General features: G+C 55.2%; 1 protein-coding gene across 8 annotated transcripts; it reads right to left on the bottom strand.

Moving 5' to 3' along the window:
* Window positions 1-1,329: 1,329 nt before the first annotated feature.
* On the bottom strand, window positions 1,330-24,330 carry MAP7D1 (MAP7 domain containing 1). 8 transcript variants are annotated; one of them, XM_059919166.1, is made up of 18 exons: window positions 23,818-24,330; window positions 10,376-10,726; window positions 10,125-10,193; window positions 9,365-9,528; window positions 8,598-8,712; window positions 7,024-7,134; window positions 5,704-5,826; window positions 5,453-5,607; window positions 5,216-5,358; window positions 4,080-4,432; window positions 3,640-3,817; window positions 3,406-3,553; window positions 3,194-3,298; window positions 2,846-2,899; window positions 2,605-2,650; window positions 2,423-2,519; window positions 2,112-2,305; window positions 1,932-2,026 (listed from the first exon to the last, which is right to left on the bottom strand). In XM_059919166.1, exons 1-18 carry the CDS (start codon window positions 23,861-23,863, stop codon window positions 1,953-1,955), a joined length of 2,526 nt encoding a protein of 841 aa, XP_059775149.1. In that variant the 5' UTR covers window positions 23,864-24,330; the 3' UTR covers window positions 1,932-1,952. The 8 variants fall into 8 exon arrangements, with proteins under 8 accessions (XP_059775144.1, XP_059775149.1, XP_059775156.1 ...); XM_059919173.1 differs by having other exon boundaries at window positions 4,107-4,432; XM_059919181.1 differs by having other exon boundaries at window positions 2,605-2,647; window positions 4,107-4,432.
* Between the last annotated feature and the right edge of the window lie 1,767 nt (window positions 24,331-26,097).

Here is a 26,097-nt window from a genome sequence, read left to right as displayed (position 1 = left end):
GGAAATGCATTTATATATTTATCATCTATATCCCTAGATGTGTTAGAAGCTTTTGACCACAATAACAGAAAACCCAACTCCACTGGCTTAAACAATGAGGAAAGTTGTCTAGTGGTAGGACTGGTTTTGAGGTGGGCTAATTCAGTGAGATTCTCAAGGTTAAGTTCTCCCCATCTCACTGCTCTGCCTCCTTGATGTTGGCTTTGTCCTCAGGTTAGCAGGATGGATGCAGCAATTCCAGGCATCACAGTTGGACTTCATGTCATACTAGTAGGGTTTTCTCCTCATTATGTGTCTTAGGTAACTATTGCTGTGTAAGAAATTATCACAAAACTTAGTTTAAAATAACATTTTAACTGGAGTGGTTTAGCTGGTTGGTTCTGGCAGAAGGTCTCTCATGAGGTTATTGTCAAGCTTTTGACCAGGGCTGAAGTCACCTGAAGGCTTAACCATGGCTGGAGGATCCACTTCCAAGCTTATTCACGTGGCTGTTGGCAGGAGGCTTTGGTCCGTCCATACGTGGGCCTCTCCATAAGGCCGTTCCTAATGTAGTGCTCGCCGTCTTCCTCCAGACTGACCGAGAAACCACGTCAGAAGCTGCAGTGTCTTTTAGGACCTAATCTCAGACGTGACACACCACCACTTCTGCTGTATTCTATCATCAGCCCAGCCCTGGTTCTACATGGGAAGGGACTACACAGGGTGAGAACACCAGAAGGTGGGGGACGCTGGGAGGTCATCTTAGAGGCTGGCTCCCACATGGCATTTTTTCTTTCAAAAGTGAGGGAGCCTTTCCTAGAAATCCGGGGAGACTTTTCTTTGTATCTGCTGGCTGCAGTTGTGTCCCATGCCCCTACCTAAACCAATCCATCCCGAGGGGCGTGGGACCATCAATTACAATCATGATTCACCCTTGGGCTTAGGAGCCATCTCTGCTGAAGCACAGGGTGGGATCCAGGAGGAAGACAGCCACCTGAACAAAATCAGGATTCTGTCTGGAATGAGGAAGCGGCGATGGGAATGGATGTTGAGTGGACGACTGTGTCTCTGACACTCTGACCTGCTAGACTGTCAACTCCATGAGGGCAGAGGCCAAGTCTTTTCCTACCACTGCATCCCTGGCACAGAAGCCCACTGCCTGGTACAGGGTAGATGTAACCATTTTTGTTAAATGAATAAATGACAAAATGGAAGGCCACAGGCAGGATGTCTAGGACTGATACCAGGTAGGGATGGATATCTGCAGGCCCCTGGCTCCTCAAGTTCTTCTTAGAACTCAGGAGGCCACCTGCTCCCAGCCCCACTGCCAGCCCCAAGAAGATACAGCACTGGCAGAATTATTCTCACTTTATTTCTGGAGAAATTTGATCAGATGCAATAACACTGATACCAGGCGAGGGCAGGGGGCATGGGTACCCCTAAAGCAACCAGTATCCTGTGGCCCAAGGTGCCCCCCATCCCCAGACCTGGGTTCCCCCTCAGTCACAGTTAAATAGAGGGAGGAAGATCTCCCCAGGGAGTCTCGGGAGGGTCTGCCTCTTGCACCCACCCCTCCACGCAGAGGAGTCTGAGCACAAGCTATTTACAGTATTCACATCCACTGTACCCCACCAAACCAAGGCAAATACTACAGGTAGCCCTTCCCCATGGGAGGAGGCCAGAGAGGCTGTGAGTGTATGTGTGTGTGTGTGGGTGGGGGGAGGGGGTGTCCGCACGTGTGAGCACACGAATGCACTGAGGGGCTCCAGCCAAAGAGACATCAGTCTATAAGGTGCAGGTTAAAAATAACAGAGAGGACCCAACCCTCAGGGGCCCAGGCCACTTCCAGCTTTGTTCTGTCTCTTTCTCTTGCAGACATCCTGGTAGATGATGCAAAGGAGCCCTCATAGTTGTGCCTGGATCCAAGGCAACCCCTTAAAGGACTTCTGGGAAAAAAGCAGGAGGGGAAACAGTCAGGGGAAACCAGGCTCCAAGCTCAGACGGCTGGGGGTCTTCAGGGTAGAGCTTGAGAGGGCCTCTGGCAGAGCTACGAGAAGAGAGGGCATGGCTGAGGAGGCCAGGGAAAGCTGCTGGGAGGTACAGATATAGGTCCAGGAGACAGGGAAACCTACCTGTGACCTGCGGGGCCTGCACCACAGCTTTCTTAAGGAAGGCTTCTGCCTCTGCGAAGGGCAGGAGTGCCTCTGGAGTTCGGCCCAGACTCTTGTCCCCAGAGGGTCCCTTAGGGGAGAAGCCATTCTCCTGGTGCGCTGGGAGAGGCTGCAGGCCATTCACCAGGGACCCCGGCGACTCCTTGTTTGGCAGGCTGTGGATGCAGAGGCCAACGCTTAGGCACCTCCCATCGTAGGACAGCCCAGGTACCCCACAGCTCCAGCTTGACCCTGCCTCCCTGCTCACGGCCCCTGGGGTTGGGAGCTGGTACCTCCACTGAGGCTCCTGGGGGGCCAGCTCCTCTTTCTGCACAGCCTCCTTCTGCAGCCCGGAGGGCCGAGCCTCCGTGGCTTTCACAGGGTCTATCCCTGGGAAGGAATGGCCACCAGTTAGGGGCTGGTGAAAGGATGAGGGCTGAGGGTCGGGATGGAAATGAGGGGAACAGGCCTTTACCTGGGCTGGAATTGTTGGCCTTCGCCTCCTTTCTGTCCTGCTTCTGCTTTGAAGAGGAAGAGCAGTCAGGCTCAAGGGGATATCTGGCCCCATCCCACTGAGCTGCTGAATTCTTCTCTCCCCAGCCCAGACCCTGAGCAGCCTCCCAGACGGCCTCCCTCCTCCACCCTGGATGCCTTTCCCCAACCTCCCCTCCTCACCGGACCTCCACTCCCAACACGGCTCTTGGGGGCATCCTGACCTTGGTTTCAGCAGCTTCTGACTTCCGAGTCCTCTTCATGATTTCCTCCAGGCGCTGTTTGGAAGCCCCACACCAGTTAGGCCCAAGCCCCGCCCTAACCCTCAACCTCCCACCAGCTAGCCCTGGTCCTGGAGTTTCAAGGCCCTTCCAGCTCGTATCGATTCTTTCCAGGCCAGGAAGCCGACCTCACCCCAACTCCTTCTTGTCCTGCCCTCTACAAGTCCAAGGCAGGACCCACTTCCCAGCCCCACTAGCCCCTCCGATGGAATGGGGACTGAGCCCTGGAGCTGGCCCCGCCCACTAGGACCAAGCCCCGCCCACGTAGCTCCCGCCCGCCGCTCTGCACACCTTTTTGCGCTCCTGCCGCTCCTGCTCCTCGCGCTGGAAGTGCTTTTCCCTCTCCAGACGCTGCCGCTCCGCTTCTTCTCGGGACCGAGCTTCGGCCTCCTCTTTCTGCCAGAGAACCCCGTGAGCTTTCGGCAGCCGGCCTCCAGCTGTCCCTCCCGGCCGGCCCCAGGCCCGCCACGAGGAGGCGCCCGCGCCCCGCCCCGCGGGGGCACCTGCTTCTGCAGCCGCTCCTGTTCCTCCTGCTCCGCCTGAGCCTTCTCCGCCTTCTCCCGGGCCTCCTGCTCCTCCCGCCTCCTGGCCTCCGCCTCCCGCTCTGCCCGGGCCTCGGCCTCCCGAGCCAGCTGCTCCTCTCGCATTCGCCTGGGGGACAGAGGGGACTCAGGCTTATCCCCAGCTTCTTCTCCAGCCCCTGTAAAGGCCTCCTCAGTTCCCGAGGGCGTGCTCACTTGTCCCTTTCGGCCTGCAGCCTCCGCTCCTGTTCCTCGCGCTCCCGCTGCTCCCGGGCCTGGCGCCGCTTCTCAGCCAGGAGCCTAGTGGCCTCTTCTCGGTCCGTCGTGCCAGCCATCGGTTTGCTAGCGGTCACCAGGGGAGCAGGGGCTGGGGGTGAGGTCAAGACTGCTGCATCTGGAGCGGGATCCAGGACCAGGAATCAGCACACACCAGCACAGGCACCTCCATCACCCCTGCATGCCCCCGTGCCTCCTGGACCTCAGGGCGATCCAGGCGGCCCACTCGCCCAACTCCTGCCACCAACTCAGAGCAGTGAGGTCCTCCTCTCTGGCAAGAGCCTCCTTTTGGCAACACCCAATCCCCAGGCATCTCTGGCAGCCCACACCTCTGACCACCTGCCCCTCACAGGCAAAGCTGGCTTCTCTGCCCTGCCCACCTTTTGGCCTCTTCTCTCCTTGCCCACCTGCAGGGATCTCTGTGGGCTGCTCCTCCTGGGGCTGGGCTGGGGTGGGTGAGGGCACAGGCGAGGGTGCTGGTGAGGCTGGGGCTGCAGGCTCCTTCTCGTCACTGGCCTTGCCCTTGCTCTGGTTCTTGTCCTCAGGCCCCGCCACACTGAGGCTCTCCTTTGCCTCATCCTTCCTCCGAACCCGCCCCTTGGGTAATGCAGTGGTACCTCGGGGGGACGGTGGTTTTGGGGGCAGAGCATGACCTGGCCCTGGGCTGAGGCAGGGAGAGGCAGGCCTGTGCCAGGATGTGGAGGGAGAGGATGGCCGGGCCTTGGATTTGGGACTGGGAGAAAAAAAGAAGAGTTAGACCTTGAGGGCACAGAGTGTCCACGCACACATGTACACACTTTCAGCATGTCACTTCCTCAAGGAAGTGTCCTCCCCAGGCTTGGGTCAGCACCCCACCTTATGTGCTCTCACAGAAACATAAAATTTCCTTTTAGAGTATACATCCCAGGTTGTAATTACATATTCATTTGTGATTCTTTGATTAATGTCTGTTTCCCCAATAGCCAGTAAGACTAATAAGAGCAAGAACTAGGCCTAGGGACTTCCCTGGTGGCACAGTGGTTAGGACTCTGCGCTCCCAATGCAGGGGGCCTGGGTTCAATCCCTGATCAGGGAACTAGGTCCCACGTGCATGCCGCAACTAAGAGTTCGCATTTCACAACTAAGGAGCCTGACTGCTGCAACTAAGAAGCCCACGTGCTGCATCTAAGATCCAGGGCAACCAAATAAATAAACATTAAAAAAAAAAAAAAAAGAACTAGGCCTGGTTTGGCTCATGGAAATGTCCTCCGCACCCAGAAGAGTACCTGGCAAGGACCATTCATGCATCCAGCAGGTATTTGTTGAGTGCTTACCAGACGCCAGGCACTGTTCTAGGTGCCAGGGTACTTCAGTGATCAAAACACTCCCCCAACCCAAAAAACAAATCCTCCCTCAAGGAGCTTTCCTTCCAGAGGTGGGTGCCTAACACGTATTTACGAATGAATGGCTGCCTGGCTGGCTAGCTGGCTGGCTGGCTGGCTGGCATAGGCAGGCGGTGCCCCACTGCCCGGCCCACCTGAGCTCCGAGTTGCCAGTGGAGAGGCGCGTGCGCGGAGAAGCAGGCAGCGACTGGCGCTTCTTGAGGCTGCGCTCCCGGGCCAGGGCACTCTTCTCCTTCTCGTTTTCCCGCTCCTTGTCCTTCTTCTCCTTTTTCTGCACCTGGGGAGGAGGGTTAAGGAGAGCGTAGAGAGGGGGAGCAGAGGTCAGAGGCGCCCGCGCTGCCCTGGATGGGATCCCTGTCCCCACCACTCACCAGGGAAGCCTCGGGCCGGAGGCGGGCCGGGGCAGGGCTGCCCCCGGCGCTGGCCTTGCGGCGCTCCCCGGTGGGAGCGCAGCGGTGCCCGCTTCGGGGGGCGCTGCACGGCGTCAGGGGGCTGGCGGAGGCCGAGCGAGGGCACACGGGCACGGCTGCGGAGGGATGAGTGAGGTCGGGGTGCGGCCTACTCACGAGGCTGGCCCCTGTCCCGCCTCTCGAGGGGGCTCTCCCAGGACCGTGGCCCCTACCCTGGTCCCGGCCGTTTCGGGGCAGGGTGACTGCACTGCGACTCCGTGCCAGGAAGGAGAGGGTGGGCGTCATCAGACGGTCCACAATGCTGCTCTCCCATGGGCTCAGCTGCAGGCTGCGATCTAGGGGGAGATGCCGGGAGAAGCGGGTTACCGCAGGGCCAGAGCAGGCAGAGGGATCCGGAGACCGCCAGGTACCACCCCCCATGCCGAGCTCAAGGAGTCTCCTCCCCCAGGAGGCCTCTTCCCCCAATCATGGGGGTTACACAGGTCCGTCCTGGGGTCTGACCTCCACTGCAGACCCAGGCAACAAGACACTTCCCATGGCAATGTCCTGCAGGGCTAGAGGGTCCCCTCCTACCGCTCTCCCCAGGTGAAAGGGTTCTGCACTGTTAGTATAGAGAGGAGCCACCCAAGGTTGGTGGCAGACCCAACTGCCCACTTCCATATCCCACTTCCTGCTCTCAGAGGGCTGGCCTGGGGAGGCATGCCCCCATGGATCTGGGACAGTGGGGTTCCTTGTGCTCCTCTGACTGAGGAGAGGCCCAGCTTTTGTGCGTCCCATGCCAGGGAGAGGCTGCTAGGGGGGCCTGGCTGCCCTGGGCCACCCTGCTCTGTCCCCTCAGCTGCTGGGTTATTTTTAAGCTTTAGTCAGGTGGGGTTGGTAACAGCAGCTGATTTGGTTGCTAGGCAACAGAGCAACCAAATAAAAGCTGGAGAAACTTATAAATAACTCCTACCATGGCCCCTTCACATGTAAGCACCAGGGCATGGTGGGAACACAGGGGCTGTGCTACCCTCCTTGGCCACAGCTTTGGAGCCAGCCAAGGCCACGGCGGGGGCTCTGAAAGCAGAGAAGGCAGGGTTGCATGGGCCCTCCAGGGTGGAGTCAGAATAAGAGGGCTCCTCCACACACGGCACCCAGGCTCGTCGGGTACTCGGGGGCAAGGCCACCTGCTTAAGGCTGGCCTAGGCCAGCTGGCTGTGGTTGGAGATGAGGCTGCCTGCCCATTCCCACCCTCCACCGCCAGTCCCACCCCCAACCCACCTGCTCTTGAGGCCCCAGCCAGGCTCTCTGCCTGCTAGGTCACTGCCCTTTGTCTCTGTTTTCCTCCCCTGTGGGGCACACCTCTGTTCTCAGGGCCCAGACCCAAATGCCGGCTCCCCCGAGGGGTGCAGAGCCCCGAGCGGGGTCGAGTGGGGATGGAGACCTGGGGTATGTGAGGGCTCCTGGGACCTGGGGTTCTTGCCGAGCTCTGGAGGAGGCTTGGTGGGGACTACAAGGAGCTCTGGAGGGAGGAGGGCTGGGCCTTCTCTTACTTCTACTGGGGGAGTTCCAGAGCGTGGCAGAGGACTTTGAGAGCCGCTTGTTGATTATAGAGTCCACGTGTTTGGGCAGGTTTACTGCCGACACGGAGCACCTGCTCCCACCTGGAGGGGAAAACACACGGCATTAGGGCCGGGCCGGACGGGAGCCAGGGGGGGCACTGAGGCCTTCCATGCAGGATGCTCCGCGGGCAGGAGGGGACAGGGAGGAGTGGGCAGGCTAGGAAGGGGAGGAGGAGGCAGACTTGGCTCTGAGAGGACGGGGCGGGGGGGTGGGGGGGGTTGGGTAGGTGACCAGAGACAACCTGGATTGGGGGAGCCGACGGAAAAGGAACAGAGGAAGGAGATGGAGTAAAACTAGAGAAACTACAGCCTTCCTGGCCAGGAAGTCACTCCCTAGGACTGGGCGCTGCAACCCCTCCCCCATAACCACCCAGCGTCGGCACTTGCTGGCACTGCCCAGCCAAGGCTCTATGGCTACAACACCCACGGTACTGGGACAAATGCAGAGACGTTCCTAAACAGAAGAACCCATGGTCAGAGTCACTCACACAAATCCACATATTCATAGGGACACACAAAGACAAAGACGTGAAGGCCCGGCATATAGAGTGATAGGTACTTCCACATGCATGAGTGTGTGCAGACATGCACAGATACAGAAACAAAAACACCAACAGAAAGAGGGTCAGACCCAGATGCACACAGGCACAAATACATCGAAGCAACTTAATCATATTTGTAACAGCTAGCATTTGTTGGATGCTTACCATGTACCAGGCACTGTGCTGGGCACCACACACATGTTACCACACTTGATCCTCCCCAACATCTACCTACAACCTCGGAGGCAAGTAGTACTGTTATCCCCATTTTACAGATGAAGAAAGTGAGACAGCAGGAAGTCAGAGGTCACACCACGCGTGCCAGAGCTGGGATCCTGACCCAATTCCGTCTGACTTGGGAACCCACACTGAGGTACACAAGGCCACAAACACACCAAGGCAAACACATATTAAGACACACAATGCACAGATCCATGAGCACATACACCAAAAGATGCACAATGAGAAATACTGAGTCTTGCCATTACATAAAGACATCCAAACACAGCAGTACATACATGCCAGCAAAAAGTCAGACCAATATCCGCGATGGCCCTATGTGAAGAAAACTCAGAGACAGAAATCTACCTTCCAAGACAGATACATAAGGGGGTGACTGTTTTCTTTAAACGTCCAGTGTCTGCAGGGTATTAAAGTGCTCTTCTGTGTATGAGCAACTAATAGTAATTGACAAGAACAAAGAAGGCTAATCTAAAATGACAGAGGTTTGAAGAGCAAACCAAATGAAGAGACTCCACCTCTGACTTGATAGTGGAAGTCCTTGTAAAGGACTTGGTTTTACAGACTTGGGTTTACAGATCATTCCAGAAGGCACAAGTCACACGAAACAAGGCATACCTGCTGCAGGGAGCTGCCAGCTCCTTGCACTGAAGCTGCTCCCTTCCCCCACCTCTCAGGCCCCAACCTCTCCCGCCCACCCTGCAGCCCCTCCAGCGCACTCACTGGTCTTCCGTCCTGGGGAGTTGTGGTGCAGGGCCCCTGCCCAGGACCAGCGCTGCTGCCGGATTTCGGCCCACGTCTTCTTCACTGACCGCTGGATGGCTGCCTCATATCGCTCCTGGTGAGGAGGGGGCAGAGGGGAAGGGTCTGGGCTCAGAATCATTCCTCCTACCTGGGAGAAAGGCCCTCTCTCTCCTGGGACAATGCCTCCCCCTATGATTGAAGACAGTTTGCAACAGATCCCTTTCAACTTGTTCTTGGGGAGCTTTTCAGTGTTCTTGACTCATTCCTGAGTGTATGAGCTGTTTCTCTGAGGATGGAGCGGGACTCTCCGTGCCTGGGACTCCCAGGCGGGCCACTGGCACGAGGGTCCTGACCCTGGAGCTGTGTTTGCTTTTAGCCTGAGGCCCAGGGGCAGGGCCAGGCTGCCCTTTCCTTCACATCTTCATGGTACTCAAGCCAGGGTTCTCCTAACTAGGAGATCACTCAGCGCACTCAGACACATCTCTGCACACCTATACACATCACACGTGGGGCGCACACACACACACACACACACATACGTGTACTGACAGCACAGGGTTACAAGTGCCCACCCTGGCGTGTACAGAACCAAACACATCTGCACAGATGCCCAGATGTAGTACCCATGGCACACACTGCAGACACATGAACACAGATGTGCATACACACTAAGCCAGTATGCAGATGTGTGCACACACACGCACACAGATCCACGTGCACCTGCTCAGAATTCAGCATAAACGCACCTTGTTCTTCTCCAGTTTCTGCCGCTGCCGCTCCTCCAGGGCTGCTCGGCGTTGCTCGGCTTTGAGCCGCTGCTCCTCCAGCCGCCGCCGGCGCTCCTGGAGCTGCTTCTCCCGCAGCACCTTGGCCTTCTCCTCCTTCTCCAGCCACACTGCCTTCTTGGCCGCTGTGGGGAAAGGAGCCCCAGGGGGCGTGAGCAGTCCTGCAGCGCCCGGCCCAGCAAGTGTCTCCTCCAAATGGCCTTGCCTGTTCCTGCGACCCTGGGTGGGTCTTCCCCCTGCCTGCTTGGTGGGGAGGTGCCTCTGCTCTCAGACTCCCCCCTCAAATTGAAGGGCATCCTGAAGATGGGTTGAGACCTCAGAATGAGGGCTTCCCCAACGGGAGGCCTGTTTCTCCCCCATTGGCCTCATGGTCTCTGGGCACCGAAGGAGAAACGAGCTCTTTAGTGCCAGATGCCTGTCTGACTTTGGGGTCTGCTGTACAGATACTCACGTATTGTGATTAGGAGCATGAGATTTGGGGTGAGATGAGGCTTCTGGGTCTGAATCTCAGCTACGCCACTAGCTGTGTGGCTCAGGCAAAGGATTTCATCTTTCTGAGCCTCTGTTTCCCCATCCTCAGAATGGGTAGAGGGTTAAGTGGGATAAGCGTACCGCTCTTAGCACAGTGCACATAATAAATGTTCCAGAAGTGTTAGTGTTACCAATAGGATGTCGATGGTGGTGACGCTGAAGAAGATGCTACTGCTTCCCACACACTTACCCAGGTACTTGGCCCGCTCTTCCCGCCGCTCCTTCGCCAGCTTGTGCCTCTCTCCTGCCTTCTTTGCATCTTAATAGAGGGAACAAGAAGAGACTTAGGTCAAGAGGCTCCCCCCAGAGGGGAGTCAGCCTCAGGGCCCTCCCCGAAGGCCTCATCCCAGGCCTTTTCTTATCTCCTCCAGGGTAGAGACTCCCTCTTGTGGCATCATCCAGGGCTGGGACTGGGCCCAGGACTAGGGACATCACACATACCTTGCTTCGTGGGAGGGCTGTCGGCAGCTGACACTGCTGTTGGGGATGGCTGGCTGCTCCTTCGAGGAGGTCTGGCATCCCGTGGGCCTGTGGCTGGTGGGGTGGGTCCCCTGATCTTCACTTCTGAGAAAGGGGACTCTTCCTGCTGCAGGGCTGGCCTAGGCCCTACCAGCTCTGGGGGGCTCTCTGGTTCCAGTGGGAGCTGCTTAGGGCCAGTGGTGTTCTTCATGGCGGGAGGGGTGTCTGGGGGAGTGTCGGGCACCAGGGCTGACATCGGTGGCGGTGGCGGCGGCGGGGAGGGGTCACCTTCTGGAGAAGGTCTTGGCTCTGGAGGGGTCCTGGCTGCCACATCTGGAAGAACAACACAAGAGAGGAGAGAAAGTCAGATAGAACATCTGTGCCATCAGTTCAACATGTAGCTCTCTCCCTTGTCCAGCTGATATTCATTAATTCATACATGTTTATCGAGTTCCTTCCAAGTGCCAGGCCCTCCTCCAGATACTAATGATATAACGGTGAGAAAATGGCCACAGTCCCTGCCTCTGTGGAGCCCACACTCTAGCAGGGCAGACAGACAGATAGCTAGGCGATTACAGTATAGAATAAGTACTATGTCTGGGGTAGCAAAGCAGAGATGGTTAACCTATATTGGAGGGGTTTCCTGCAGAAATTATAGCCAAGCTGAGGTCCAGGATGAGCTGGAGTTGGCAAACCAAGGAAGAGAGGGTTCTGGCTAAGAGAAGAGCATTTGCAAAGGGGCAGAAGGGAGCAGGGTGTATCAGAAAAGCTGAGAAGTTTGTAGTAGTTATTAGCACGCCAAATGGTAATGATTGGTTTCCATGTCTGCCTCCCTCGCCTTTCTGCTTTACCTTGGGGGTCACAGTGCCCATCCCAAGGCCTGGTGCTCAGGGGCTGCCAGTGCTGGGCACAGTGGGATGCCCGTGTGGAATCCCCAAAAGGGTAGGCAACCAGCAACATCCCCTTTGTCATCTTTTTTTTCTTTCCCAACCACCCTCAGATTTCTTCTTTTAAGACACTGATATTTCAAGGTCCCTGTAAAAGACACCAAAGTGCCAAGTAAGGAAGCCACATGATTTGGTGTATACATGTTCATGCACACATGTGAGCACAAGTACACTATAGCGCAACAGAAAGACAGGCTTGGGAGTTAGCCTGATGAGGGCCTGATTCTGACTTCACCACCCCAAGACAGGAAGAGAGGGCCTGATAACCTTGGGGAAGCCACTCAACTGCTCTAAGCCTCAGTTTTCATATCTGTAAAATGGGGACTATAAGCCCAAGCTGATAGGCATGTCAGTGAAGTGCCTGGAACAATTCATGTGCCAGCAAACAATACTTCCCTCTCTTTTCCTGTGGGTCTTATGAAGCTGCCAAAGAGAAGCCTCTGCATGTTGAGCCCTGGTGCCATCTACTGCTGCCCTCTGGGCACTGAGGGGATTGGTGGGGACACAGCCACTGCCTGGGCTTAGGGATCAGGGCCAGGGTCCATGGAAAGGTCAATCTAAGGAAGCATTTTTCGCTCTCGCCAGGTGCCTCCACCATGCAGGGTCCTCTGCTCTAGGAATGGTGGCCCTCTCAGGAGGTGAAAAACTCCCCATCCCTGTGGGTGACAATGTGTATGCAGGGAGAGGACACTCCCAAGGAGTCAGCTTTGGAACTCTGGGGACCCTTTTCAGGGAGACGGGTGTCCAGTGGGCTCTGAAGAAGGCAGGCTATTTGAATATGTGGCCTCCCCACTAACTGTGTGACCTTGGGCTAGTTACAGGCCCTCTCTGTGCCATAGCTCCTCTTCTGTAAAATGCAGATAGTAGGGGGTTCCCTGGTGGCGCAGTGGTTAAGAATCTGCCTGCCAATGCAGGGGACACGGGTTCAAGCCCTGGTCCGGGAAGATCCCACATGCCGTGGAGCAACTAAGCCCGTGCGCCACAACTACTGAGCCTGCGCTCTAGAGCCCGCGAGCCACAACTACTGAAGCCCTTGTGCTGCAACTACTGAAGGCCGCGCGCCTAGAGCCTGTGCTCTGCAACAAGAGAAGCCACTGCAATGAGAAGCCTGCGCCCCACAACGAAGAGTAGCCCCCGTTCACTGCAACTAGAGAAAGCCCACGTGCAGCAGCGAAGACCCAATGCAGCGAAAAATTAAATAAATGAATAAATAAATAAATTTTTTAAAAAATGCAGATAGTAGGACTGTGATGAGTGTTAGTGACAACAATAACCACTAACATGTGTATATTTCTCGAGAGCTTCCTATGTTGAGAGCTCTTAATATTTTACACATATTAGTTTTAATCCTTATGACAATACTTCTGAGGAAGGCACTATAAATATCTCTTTCACACAGAGGAGGAAAGTAAAGCAAAAAGAGGTTAAGTAAAGTAGTTTGAGGTCACTCAGCTGGGAAGTGAAGGAGCCTGGACTTGAACCCAGTGTTGGTCACCACAGCCCATGCTCTTAGCCCCACACCCTCCTGCCCCTGTGTCAGGCAGTATGGGGTAACACATGTTACACAATGAAATTATCTGAGGCTCACACTATTTCCTCCTCATCCCTTCCCTTCCAGCTTCCTGGGCTCCAGGCAAGAGCCCCAGCTAAGGCCCTTTTCCCGCAACGGTCTCTCCAACTCTGCCAGCCCCTAGGCTCACGACAGCTCTCACCAGACCAGCTCCAAAAGGCTGCCTGGTCACTGCTAGTCGACTTCCCAGCCACCCGCAAACTCCTTTCCAATTCCAATGGGCAAAAAAACTAGTGGCAACCATTTAGTGAGTGCTTACTACATACCGAGAGCTGAGCTGGGCCCTTTGTATCCCCATCCTGCATCTTCATATGAGCTCTGAGAATCTTATCCCCATTTGACAGATGAGACTATCAAAACTTACCCCACTAAGTGATTTGTCCAGGCTCATAGAACTAGTATATGGCAGAGGCAGGATTGAACCCAGGACTCTCTGGGGCCAGGGGGCCTAGGTATGTAAGTATCAATACAAAGCTTGAAGGCTGAGGTTGAGGCCTGCTTATTGCCATTCTCCTAGCACCTGTGCCTGCTACATGTGTTGCAAGGAAAACTGGTAGGCGGCTGTTTGTCTACACCTAGGCAAATCACACCCACCAAGCAAGACAGTGAATTTCCAACTAGCTTCTGACTAGCCCTGTGAAGGGAGTCTCGGAAGAAGTAGAGGGATGAGGCCTGGAAGGGCCTGTACCTGGCATCAGATGCAGCGGGGTGGAAAGGTCTTAGGCTTCAGAGTCAGACAGCACTAAGTAGGGAATTCCAGCTCTGCTGTGGGACCTTGGACAGGCCCTGAACCTGTCTGAGCCCCAGTTTTCTCAGGCTGGGGCCTATGGTGTTGGGACCTATGGTGAGTAGGTACACCACCTCTGGCACCTGACAGGGGCTCAGTAAGCAGCACCTGCCTGGAAGAATTGGTCCACTTCTTCCCAGCTCTGCCACAAGCGCCCACGTGGGTCAGGCCTTCACCCACACTGCTCCATGACACTGCTCTTCTCAAGGTCACCAATGACCTCCGCATTGCTAAGTCAGCAGCCATTTCCTGGTCCTCGTCCTGCTGACCTATCAGCCGCATTTGACACGGTTGATCCCTTGGTGCTCTTTGAACACTTTCTTCAATTGGCTCTGAAGACAACATGCTCTCCCGTTTTCCTTCAACTTGCTGGCTGTGACTTCTCAGGCTTCTTTGCTGGTACCTCCTTAACTTCCTAACCTCTTAGCACCGGAGTGCCCCAAGGCTCAGTGAAGACCTCATCTCTTTTTGGTCTACACGTACTCCCTTGGTGATCTCATCCAGACTCATGGCTTTAAATACCATTGCTCTGCTGATGACAACCAAATTTGTACCTCCAGCCCAGATGTCTCCCTTGAGTGCCAGTTTAGCTCATGCAACTCCCTACTTGACACCCCTGGATGTCTTACTGATGCCCTCAATTTTTTTTTTTTTAAACATCTTTATTGGAGTATAATTGCTTTACAATGGTGCGTTAGTTTCTGCTGTATAACAAAGTAAATCAGCTATACATATACATATAACCCCATGTCTCCTCCCTCTTGCATCTCCCTCCCACCCTCCCTATCCCACCCCTTTAGGTGGACACAAAGCACCGAGCTGATCTCCTTGTGCTATGCGGCTGCCTCCCACTAGCTATCTATTTTACATTTGGTAGTGTATATATGTCCATGCCACTCTCTTACTTCATCCCAGCTTACCCTTCCCCCTCCCCGTGTCCTCAAGTCCATTCTCTATGTCTGTGACACCCCAAATTTAACATCCAAAACTGAGCTCCCGATCTTTCTCCCCCGAACCCTGCTCCTCCTCCAGTTTTCCCCATCTCGGTCAATGGCAACCCAGTCCTTCCAGTTTCTCAGGCCAAAAATCTTGGAGTCATTTTAGAATCTTTTCTTGTCTCACAACTCACATCTAATGTCTCAGTAAATCCTTTTGGCTCCACATGCCAAGTATATTCTGAATCCAATCACTTCTATCTCCACTTCTATCATCATGGTCCAGCCACTATCATCTCTCATAAAAGCCTCCCTGCTGCCATTCTTTGTTCCCCTTTGGTCTTTTCTCACCACAGCAGCAGAATGATTCTTTTCAAGAATAAGTCAGATCAGGAGTTCCCTGGTGGCCTAGTGGTTAGGACTGCAGGCTTTCACTACCGTGGCCCAAGTTCAATCCCTGCTTGGGGAACTGACAAAATCCTCCAAAGACGCCCCACCTCAAGGGAGGAAAAACCAAAGGCATCACAATGGCCTCCAAGGCCCTTGGGGATCCTCACTCTCCAGCCCATTACCTCTTGGCCTCCTCTCCTCCTCCCCTTCTCCCCCTGCTCCATCTCTTCTGGCCACTGTTCCTTATTTGTGTCAGGCATGCTTCTGCCTCAGGGCTTTGCCCTTGCTGTTCCCTCTACCAGAATTCTCTGCCCCCGGATCCTGCATGTCTCACTCCCTCACCTCCTTCAGATCTTTACCCGAATGTGACTTCTCATTCGAGCCTTCCCTGATCCCCTCCTTAAAACTACAATCTGTAGGGCTTCCCTGATGGCGCAGTGGTTAAGAATCTGCCTGCCAATGCAAGGGACACAGGTTCGAGCCCTGGCCCGGGAAGATCCCACATGCCACGGAGCAACTAAGCCCGTGTGCCACAACTACTGAGCCTGTGCTCTAGAGCCCGCAAGCCACAACTACTGAGCCCACGTGCCACAACTACTGAAGCCTGCGCGCCTAGAGCCCATGCTCCGCAACAAGAGAAGCCACGACAATGAGAAGCCCGCACACTGCAACGAAGAGTAGCCCCTGCTCACCGCAACTAGAGAAAGCCTGCGCACAGCAACGAAGACTCAACACGCCAAAAAATAAATAAATAAATTTATAAAAAAACAAACAAACAAAAATTAGAGCAGAAATTAACAGAACATTGTAAATCAACTATACTACAATAAAAATATTTTAAAAAAAGAACAAAAACAATAAACTACAAACTGTAGTTGAAGTCTCCCTCCCCTTTCCAACTGTATTCTTTTTCCTTCCAACTCTATTTTTCCCAGTAAGCATTAGTAGCACTTTAACACTGTCTCCCACCTCCAGAAGGTAATCTCCACGAGGGCACACATTTTTGTCTACTTTGTTTAGCTCTTCTATCTCTAAGGCCAACAGAGCCTGGCACACAGGCGCTCCACAGCTATTTGTTGAATGAATGTATCAATGAACTCCACCCTGGCAGATACCATCAGCACCTCTCTTCCCTGGATGACTGCAAACTCCCCCCACTGTCCTACCCGCACCCTTTCCCACTCTGCTCTTCACTGAGCAGCCAAAGTAATTGTTTCCAAATGCAAATCTGGCCATGGTACTCTTCCCCACTGGAAGCTTCACAGTGACTTCTCCTTGTTCTGAAGAGAAAGACAAAATTCTTGAACCCAGGCTGCAAGTCTGGCAGAGTCTGAAGCCCCTGTCTCCCTCCCTACACCTCTTGAGTCCCCACCTCTGCTCCCCTGCTCCCCACTTGCTCTCTACACTCTAGCCACACTGACCTTTTAATTCTGATAGCCTTGCACACTCCCTCTGCCACGGGGCCTTTGCACATGCTCTTTTCCTCCATCTTTTCTTAAACTCCCATTCACCCTTCAGATCTTCACTTAGGCATCATTTCCTCAGGGAAGCCTTCCCTGGCCTCTCCGAACAGGGTAAATTCCTTCATTATATATAGTGATGGCTTCATGTGCCTCTTGTTTGGAGCACTGTGACTGTCACGATTTTATACTTCCTTGTTTGGTTCTTTTGTTATTGTCAGCCTCCCCCTAAGGGCTGGGCGCATCTGCTCTGCTCGTCACTGCTTCAACAGCAGCTACCGTGGTGCCCGGTATGTGGAGACCGTCACGAAATGCTGCCAAATGAGAATAAAGCACTGTACCAGGAAGCCATCCTCGCCTAAAGCAGGTGCACAGAGAAGGAGATTTTTTACTCTAATAATGAGCAAATCCATGTTGCAATTTCTTGCAAAGGGATAAGCACTTGAAGGGAAGCAAAACAACTCCCCCTCAATTGAGTCTGGGCAGCTTCTTGGACTAAGGTAGTCAGGGAGAAGTTAATCAAAGTAATAATGAGTGTTGACTCCAGCAATTCAACAGGAAAAACTTCCCAAGAGGCAAATAGCACATTTGGAATTCTTCTTCTGACCTGGCGGACTATTGACCCCGAATCCAAATATTTTCCTCAGAATTATGCCAACCCTGATGAAATGTCATTGGGACAGTGTTATTCGGAACAAATTATGTTAAGCCAAATTAATTCCTTGGTTAATTATCTATATGGTGTGGTTAAACCAATATCTGATTATTCCCATTTTCAATCATCAAATGTGATCCTTCAGCCACCTCATTTTATTGTATTTTTGTGTGTGTCAAATTGTGAGGTTTTATTTTGCTATGCTGATATCTACCAGAAGTATTTGTTAAGAACTGGATAAGTGACAGATAGTTTGTATTCATTTCTTGGCACAAAGAGCATTAGCAGGGCAAAGGTGCAGGAGCTGGTTGCAGGGTCAGTAAGTCTAGTCTTCTCAGAAAAACCAAGAAGGACTGCAGAAAGCTCAGGGCCGAGTCTCTCGGAGGGCCTGTCACATGTCTCAGGGTGCTTACTCCCCACCTCCACCCTCTGGGCGCTGGCAGGCCTTTCCTCTCATCCCTCCCCAACAACTGCTCCTGGGCCAAAACTCCTCTCACAATACCGATAACTCAGCCTGCCCTTTTTGTCTGCCTGCTGCCCCTGCGAGAGTTGGTGGCGAGAATCCGTTTTGCAGCCCAGAGCTTTCTACAGGACCTACCCAGCACAGGGTAGGAATTCTGTGTCTGTTTAATGAACACCTGCATGGATGGATGGATGGATGGATGCACTGTGGATAACATAGTAAAACCCCAAGCTGCTCCAAAGTCTAGCCTCTCTAACCCGAAATGTCTTTACCATATCAGAGCCTTGTATGTGCCCTGCCAGCTCCTCAGCCCAGGAAGGGAAACACAGCTGAAGCCCTACAGTACACCAGGCACCTTCCCTTATCTCATCTAGTTCTTATTACAGCCCCAAAGGGAAAGTGCTATAGGGGTCCCCGTTCCCCAGGTGCGAACACTTAGACAGGTTAAGTGAACTGCTCACGTCAGTGTTGGAGGTAGGACAGGGCCCAAGGCTGTCTGAGGACAAAACCCTTATGTCACACTGTTTCTGGTGGGTGTCACATCACCCCTCCCCAAGGCTCCTGCCTGTTCCCTGAAGACGGAAGTGATTCAGTGGTTCCCCTGGGGAGGTTTCCCCCATGAAGATAAAGGGTGCAGGTGGGGCAGGCAAGCACTGAGCTCAGAGGGCAGGAATGCAGGGAAGGCAGGCTCCTGCCCAGGCTGGCCACCGGGAGCCAAGAAGTGGGGCACCTGAGCAGGTGTGAGGGCGAGTGGCCCTCCTCCAGGAGGCTGAGCAAGGGAGTGCCCAGGGGCGGGGCTGCACAGACAGCAGAGGTCAGCATCTAGCTGACCCCTAGCCAGAGCCTTCCTGGCTCTTGTAGCAGCTCCTTAGGTGGCAGCATTGGACCAGACAAACGAAGACAGGGAGGCCGACAGAGGGGCAAAGACACACACGCAGACAGAGGGTACACACTGCAGAGAGCGAGACCCAGACAATGTGGACAGAGTCTGCACAATGGCGAGAGACAAGACACGTTTCTTTTCTCTCTCCTGTTACATACAGAAAACAGACCTACTGGGATTCAGAAATCTGCGCGCACACACACACACACACACACACACACACACACACACACACAGTCAGGCACCCCCTCCGAGGCATAGACAGAAACCTCAGAGATTCATACAGCACTCAGGGACGTGATGTCCCAGTATATTTACACAGCTTCATCCAGGTCACTTCGGCCCTGCCCCTCTGGGCACTCCTTTACCTGGGCCCAGGGAAAGTCCAGTTAACTGCAGCAACAGCTAATGCTGTGTCAGGCACAGCTAAACACCTTAAAACTTCAGTCCTTTTCATCTTCACCACAATCCTATGAGGTCGACATTATAACCCCATTTGACAAATGAAATAGATTCAGAGATATTAAGACACTTGCTGGTGAGTAGCAAAGCTGGGTTTGGGTCCCGAATCAGGGTGACAGTCTGTACCTTCACTCTGCTACCCAAAGGGGGCAGCCTCGTGGGTTTCCTCTCCTGGAGAGATCTGGGCTGGGAGGATGGGGTGGGCAGGAAGGACAAACCCTGGGAGATGCCTGATCATGGGGTCGGGACAGAGGGGAGCCTTAGGGGGCAGCATTACTCCCAGCCGGGACAGAGCTGAGCCAGCTCTGAAAGGGAGTGAACTAGGAGAGGGACAGCCTGCTCCGGTGGTCCTCCGAACCTGGGCCACAGGCCCTTCGCAGCAGGGCGCTGGGGCCAGGCCGTGGGCCTCTGTGGGTGATAAAGCCGGGATCCCACCTGAGACTGCAGATCTGAAGAGCTCTCTGGCCCGGTTGGCGGCCATTGTTCCCAGCCTCCAATCAGGAGCACCCACTTCCTGTTATTTTAGGCGGCAGGAAATGACCCCATCCCACAGCTTGGGCCCTCCCTCAGCCCCAGCAGGGCTGCCCACGCTGGGGCCTAGAAGCTGAGGACAGAAGCCCAGACTTAGGCCAAGGCCTGAGGATGGCCTACTGGCTGAACTGTCACCACTGCCTGAGTCCAGGGCCTCCTTCTGGTCCGACTTGCTCAGATTCCAACCCAGCAGGAGGCACAGAGGACCCAGGGCTCTGCTGATTCTACCTATGCCTGCCAGAGAAAAGATCACAGGGTCCCTAAAACCAAGATGCCCATAGAAGACCAGTCATGCAAGGACAGTGGGCCAGACTCTATCACCAGCTGGCTTGGCCATACTAATACAGCATACAGGTTTGGTGCACAGGCTTTAGAGTCAGATGGACCTGGGTTCAAATCTTGCTTCTGCCAGTACCTAGCTGTGTGACTTTAAGCAAATTACTTTCCTCTCTGAGCCTCATCTATAAAATGAGGATATGGGACTTCCCTGATGGTCCAGTGGGTAAGAATCCGCGCTTCCACTGCAGGGGGTGCGGGTTCGATTCCCGGTCAGGGAACTAAGATCCCACATGCTGTGCGGCACAGCCAAAAACGAAAAAGAAAATTTGAATAAATAAATAAATAAAATGAGGATAATACTAGTCCCTACCAGGATAGTTCTGATAATCAAATGAGACAATGCACGGGATGTACTAAGTGCTATGTGTGGCACAGAGAAGGTCCTTAATAAACAGGGGTGGGAGATAAGTAGGATCACCAGGAGGGTCTATTCTTGGCCCATATCTCCTCTTATAACTGGGGAGGAGCACTAGATACCAGGTTGTCTACCCCCTACCATGCTCTCTGCTCCCCTCGGGGCAGAGCTGCAGCTGAGAGGTGATGGTGGAGATGCTGAAGGCTGTGCCCTGGGGTGCCAGGCAGAGCTGCCACCTCCAACAAAGCTGCATTATCTGGGCTGGCTCGTTGGCTGCCTAACCGGCCCCAAGGCCCAGTGGGGACCCAAGGACATGGTTCCCAGCTGCTTGCGGCCAAACTCCCAACATTGATCAGACCTGAGACCTGCCCTGACCACCCTCGAGTGCCACCACCCCAGCCTGGGCCCTGCTTTCAGCTCCTTCCCTGCTCCCTCAGCCCTGCCCCACCACCAGCTGGTGCCCATCCCTGAGAAGGAGGAGGAGGAGGAGGAGCTGGGGGAGTGAACTGGCCTGGTGCCCCTTCCTCCTTATTTGCATATGCATGACTGCACATTAGGGGCTCATTAGAGGCCTCATTATTGGGCCCACCAACCCAGGGAGGGACAGAAACTGTCAGTGGGAGCTGCCAGCCAGGCTGGCTGCTGTATGTAGAGAGGCGGCCCATCTTCTCATCCATTCAGGTCCACCTCAAATGCCTCCTCTGTGAAGTCTTCCACAAGCAGATTCCACCAACCACTGTATCACTGTTATACCTGGGCTTCCCAGCAGTGAACACATCGGCTTCCCCCAACTGGGCCAGGAGCTCCCTGAGGGTAGTGACTCTGATTCACTTCTCTGCCATCTGTACAGCCAGCACCAAGCTGGCACAAGGCGGGCATCAGTATGGCTGCGCTGGATGGCTGCACCCATCCCCTGGGTCTCTCTCCTACTCCCAACTGCCCCACTTCAAGTACGGGGCCCTCTGTTCCCCAGATACAGCCTGGCTCACGTCTGTCTAGAACCCACCTCCCCCTTGCTCTCTGGCCTACATTTACCTCCTGAAGTTCTAATTAATCACACCTCCACCTCAGGCCTCTGAAGGAATTAAAAATGATAACAACAAAAATAAATAGCGTTTATTGAGCATTGACTACGTATCAGGGCCTCTCCTAAGTGTTTTATGCGTTTCTCTAACTTAATGATCCCAATGTCTCTATGAGATAATTTCCAGCATTATTGTCATTTTATAGGTGGGAAAATTTAAGACTTAAGCAAATTACCTAAAGTCACACAGTAGTAAGTTACGAAGGGGAGACTTAAACTGTTTGATTCCAGAGTCTACACTCTTAAGCAAACTGGCTCCCAATTCCTGCCCTAACTTCCTCCATATTTCGTACCTCCCTGCTGGCACCAGTTCCGATAAGCATAACGACAATAATGGCAATAACACTGTATTGCAGGTGTCTGTGTGCCAGGTTCCTTTAGGTACATCACCTCTGACCCTCACATTAACCCCACAAGGTTGACAATACTATCTCCATTTTCCAGGGGCATAAACTGGCCGGAGGAAGTAAGTCACTTGCTCCAGTCCACACTTGACCCCCTACTGCATGCTGCCTCCTGTTAACGCTCAGTGTGCAAAGGGAACTCAAAGAGGGCAGGAATCATGTCATACGCACTCGGTGTCTCAGACCCATGCCTCAAACTCTCACAGGGCACGTGTACTGGACAATTCCTTTACTCCCTGGAAGCTCTTGACTCACAGGGGCCCTTATCACCTTCAGCTTCTCTCTGTGTAGGGACCAGCCACCATCCTGACCCAGGTTCTCATGTAACTCCATCTATGTGTAGAAGTCCCTATGTGTAGAAGTCTTCCCAATCCAGGACCCTGTATGCAGGACCCACTCAGGCGCCCCCCAATACAGCCAAGCATCCCGCCCATGCCCTCATGTTCAGTCCAGACATCCCACTCCAGTGCCCTGCTTCTAAACCAGCTACTCACTCCAGCCCTCATCTCTGGCCCAGTAATCACTGCCATTCAGGCCCCGATGTACACACCAGTGCCAGAGACCCTCAGCTGCAGAGGGTCAGTAAGCAGATGGAACTGACCCAGCCTAGGCCACCCTGGGTCCCCTCTCAGGCTCAGCAGAGCCAAGACGGACCAAAGTGCCATTGTTCCAGCACAGCCTACAAACCTCCCAAACCACACCAGTCTGACAGCCTCCCCTTTGCGTCCTCCAGCTCCCACACCCACAGGATCCCCTCCAAGCACCCACACTGGCACGGTGAGGATCCCACCCACAGCCAAGTGGCTCCACCTTGTCCTGAGCTCTCCCCACCCACAGACACTGTTTCATCCTGGGCCCATGCCCCAGGGGGCAGGGAGGTGACAGGGATTAGGCTCTAGGACTCTATGGAGGTGTGGGGTTGGGGCCACCTCCCCCCCTGAGTCAGTGGGAACAGGACTTAGGTCCTCAGTAATCAAGCTCTTCCCTCCCTTTCCAGGAAGAAAGAGAAGGAGAAATCCCTCCCTCCAACCCCAGGCCCAACCAGAAACCTGTCCCCACCCCCTCATCAGCTGCTCCCAGATCCGAAAGGGATTTGCAGAAGTCCGGGGCACTGGTGGTTGGTGGGGTGAGGGGAGAGGAGAGAGCTTTGATGGTCAGGGGCCTGGAGAGAAAGAGAAAGAGAAAGAGGGAGGGAGAGAGAGAGAGAGAGAGAGAGAGAGAGAGAGAGTGAGTGTGTGTGTGTGTGTGTGTGTGTGTGTGTGTAAGGGGGGTAGGTATCAGAAGCCTCAGCCTGAGGAATGATGTGGCAGGTCCCTGGAGTGCCGGCCTCAAGCCTTCAACTCATTCTCCAGGGAAAGACTCAGGACCGGAGAGGCTGGGAAGGAGGGCACCAGGGTAGACAGATTTACTTCTGTCCCCTTCCTCCCCAAATCGGCCTGGGTGGGCTCCAGAGTAGGCCAGGCTGCAGGGGAATCGGCCCACTCCCCAGCTCCCGCCCTCGCCCCAAACAATGCCGCCTCCCCCTCCCCCTCGCCTTTATCCGGCGGGTTACTTGGCAGCCGCCGCTAGAGACCTCCCCCTCCCCTCTCCTCCGCTCCGGGCCAGCCCGCAGCAGCAACAGGCCCTTTGCGCGGCAGCTGGAGGGATGGGGTGGGGGCGAGGTCTGGGCCAGGGCCTGGGAGTGGGGGGGCACCAGGGCCTAGGCTTCGGTATGCAAGGCTTCAGGCCTGAGAATGTGGACCCCCGACACACACGTTCAGGCTGGGGTCACACGTGCCCACCGGGGATGGGGAGGGGGACAGACACCCCAGCTCAGGAGAAGAGGATCTTCAGGGCCTGGGGTGGATCAGGAAGAAGGGTAAGGGCAGGGAAGCCGAGGTGGCACTGGGCTGGGGCGGAAGGGTCACCAACAACTCCACATTGGGTTCCTCGCGGATCCTGGCGCCCAGGACGTCCCAGCGCCCGGGATGGGGGAGGGGGCAGCTGTCAGAAGATGCGTCGGTGGCCCAGAGCCGCCGACGCCGCTGCAACCTTTATTTTTGAACTCCCAAGTGGTCAGAGGGCTCGGCAGGGGAGGGGTCCCCGCCGACCGGGCCGGCCTCATCCTCGGCCTGTCCGAGGCCCCACGATCCCCCTCTCTCATCTCCCCTCTGGCATACCTGGGGCTGCGCCGGCACCGGACTCCGAACGTGAGCCGCTCTCCATGGCCGCGGCGTCACTGGGGAGTCTTCGGGGTTTCAGCAGCGGCGACGGCGGCGGCGGCCAGCGGCCAGGATAGGGGTCCCGCGGCGCATCACGCCCGGCCCGGCGGGCAACGATTGAAGGCGGGGGGAGCTCCGGGGTAGGTCGAGGCTGGCTCGGCTGGTGGCCTGCGGGCTCGGAGTCGCCGGCCGCCCAGTGTCTGTCGGCTCCGGCCGCGATCCTGCTCCTCGCCCAGCGCCGGCCCAGTCCCCGCCGCGGCCCAACCCTATTGTACCGCCCGGGCTGGGCCTGGCCTCGCCGCTGGCGCGTACCAAGTTGGACTCTGGGAGGGTCACCCCCGCAGTGCCCGGGACCAAGCGGCCGCGAGCCCGCCCCACCCGCCCCGCCCCCGCCCTGGGGCGCGGGGCCTCGAGCCTGGGAACTCGGCCGCCGCGGAGAGGACGCCACGGCTCCCAGAGGACACCCGTCGAGCTGTCTCCCCCTGCGGCGGCGCGTTGGTACGCGCCGCAGCGCGAGGCGACTATGTAGGGAGCGCTTTGGTGACTCATCCGCCGCTAGGACTGGGGGGAGCAGGGGGGAGCCGGGATGGAAGCCCCCAATCCCACCCTAGAGCCGGGAAGCTCCGGCTCTAGGGCCTTGGCGGCAGCTTCAAGTCCTCATTCTCTCCCAAACCCCCCTCAAACAAAATCCTCCCGGGGGACGTCGGGAGACCTGAAGGAGGGTCGCAAGGAGACCCCTAAACGGGCTATGCTTTCTCTCCCCTGGTGATGGCTGGGGTGGCGAGAGGCCCGGCCCGGGAGCCTTGCTGCCGCCCTTCCTCCATCATCCTATGGTTGGTGTCTTCCCTGCTCCTCTGGGGTAATTACAGGCCTGCACCACCGCTTTACCCAAGTAAAGTCTCTAATCTGCTGGGTCTCTCCCGGCTCCAAACTGGGTGGTCCTGACCCTGAACCTTCCCCAGCCCCATCAGACGACCCCTTCAAGCTCCCCGGAAGGATTTTCTCCCCTGTGTCCTGTCGAAGGCGTGAGTGAGTCCCTTCTGATTCCCCTCCCCCAAGAAGTCCTGCTTCCCAGCACGGGGGAGTGGATCCCCGAATCCCCTTTTTAGTGCCAGTTGAGGTGGGGCCTCATGCCAAGTCGGGCCCAACCTGGGCAGAGAGCGGGGAGCTTGCTGGGAAGGTGGATCGATGATGGTGCTGCAGGGACTGACAGAGGGGTGGAAGGAGCAGACGCAGCTGGGCCCTGCCCACCCCATCCCTGCCCTTTGTCCTGACCTCCAGAAGGTCAGTTGTCTAGTTCTCCATTGCCCAGAGATTAGGCCCAGCGATATGTTGTCCTCCTGCCCCCCCCCCCTTTCCTGCCAGTGTCTCCTTCCTTTGAGCAGCTCAGCTCCAGAGAGCAGTCATTTCAAGGGGGAGGGTTGGGAACAAAAGGTTCTGGGTCTCAGGCAACCTGGGAGCAGACTGTCCTGGGAGGAGTGAGTAGATGGGGGACTGAACCCTCTTCGAGGGCCAGGGAGGGAATACTACCTTGCCCAGTCCAAACACATTAGAAAAGGATGATGCTAGAAGGCCTGCAACTGGAGCTGGTAACCTTAAGCTACTGTCTTAACTTTTCTGAAACCCAGTTAGCTCACCTATAAAATCAGGAAAATAATAATACCATGAGGTATCATGGGGTCGCTGTAAAGGTTAAATAAGGCAACACAGATGAAGTGCTTAGCACAGAGCCTGGCATATAGGAAGTGCTTAACAAATATGATGATGATGATGGGCACTCAAAAGTAAAAGCAGATTAGGATGAGGATCAGATCCCCCATCTTTGTTGTCAGCCATCCCATCTGCAGGGTGAGAGGACCATGTGGATGGTGAGTCCAGCACTGACCTTTGTGAGATCAGAGACCTCAGGTCCTGCATCTTCCAGAGCTGACCAGACCCACTCTGAGCCAGGTAGTGACTAGACTCAGAATTCATGAACAGAACCCAGTAGGGGAGAGCAATCTGGGATGGTTCTTCCCCACCCCCACACACAATCTTGAGGATACAGTAGGGACAAAGACATATATTGGTGGGAATAGTGAGATACCCTCTGTAGCTAGAGCTCAAGGATAGTAGAGGGGGAACATGCCATGGAGCAACTAAGCCCGTGCGCTACAACTACTGAGCCTGCGCTCTAGAGCCCGCGAGCTACAACTACTGAGCCTGCGTGCCACAATTACTGAAGCCCATGTGCCTAGA

The sequence above is a fragment of the Balaenoptera ricei genome, chromosome 1 (genome assembly GCF_028023285.1).
Source record: "Balaenoptera ricei isolate mBalRic1 chromosome 1, mBalRic1.hap2, whole genome shotgun sequence".
Classification (NCBI taxonomy): domain Eukaryota; kingdom Metazoa; phylum Chordata; class Mammalia; order Artiodactyla; family Balaenopteridae; genus Balaenoptera; species Balaenoptera ricei.
This window is presented reverse-complemented; position numbering and strand designations above follow the sequence as displayed.

Coding starts and splice junctions, on each gene's coding strand:
- MAP7D1 (XM_059919149.1), bottom strand. CDS start 23,863: ATGGAGAGCGGCTCACGTTCGGAGTCCGGTGCCGGCGCAGCCCCAG. Junction 9,529..10,124: donor AGAGCGGGCCAAGTACCTGG/GTAAGTGTGTGG, acceptor CTTTCCCCACAG/CGGCCAAGAAGGCAGTGTGG. Junction 2,306..2,422: donor CCCCAGGAGCCTCAGTGGAG/GTACCAGCTCCC, acceptor CTGCATCCACAG/CCTGCCAAACAAGGAGTCGC.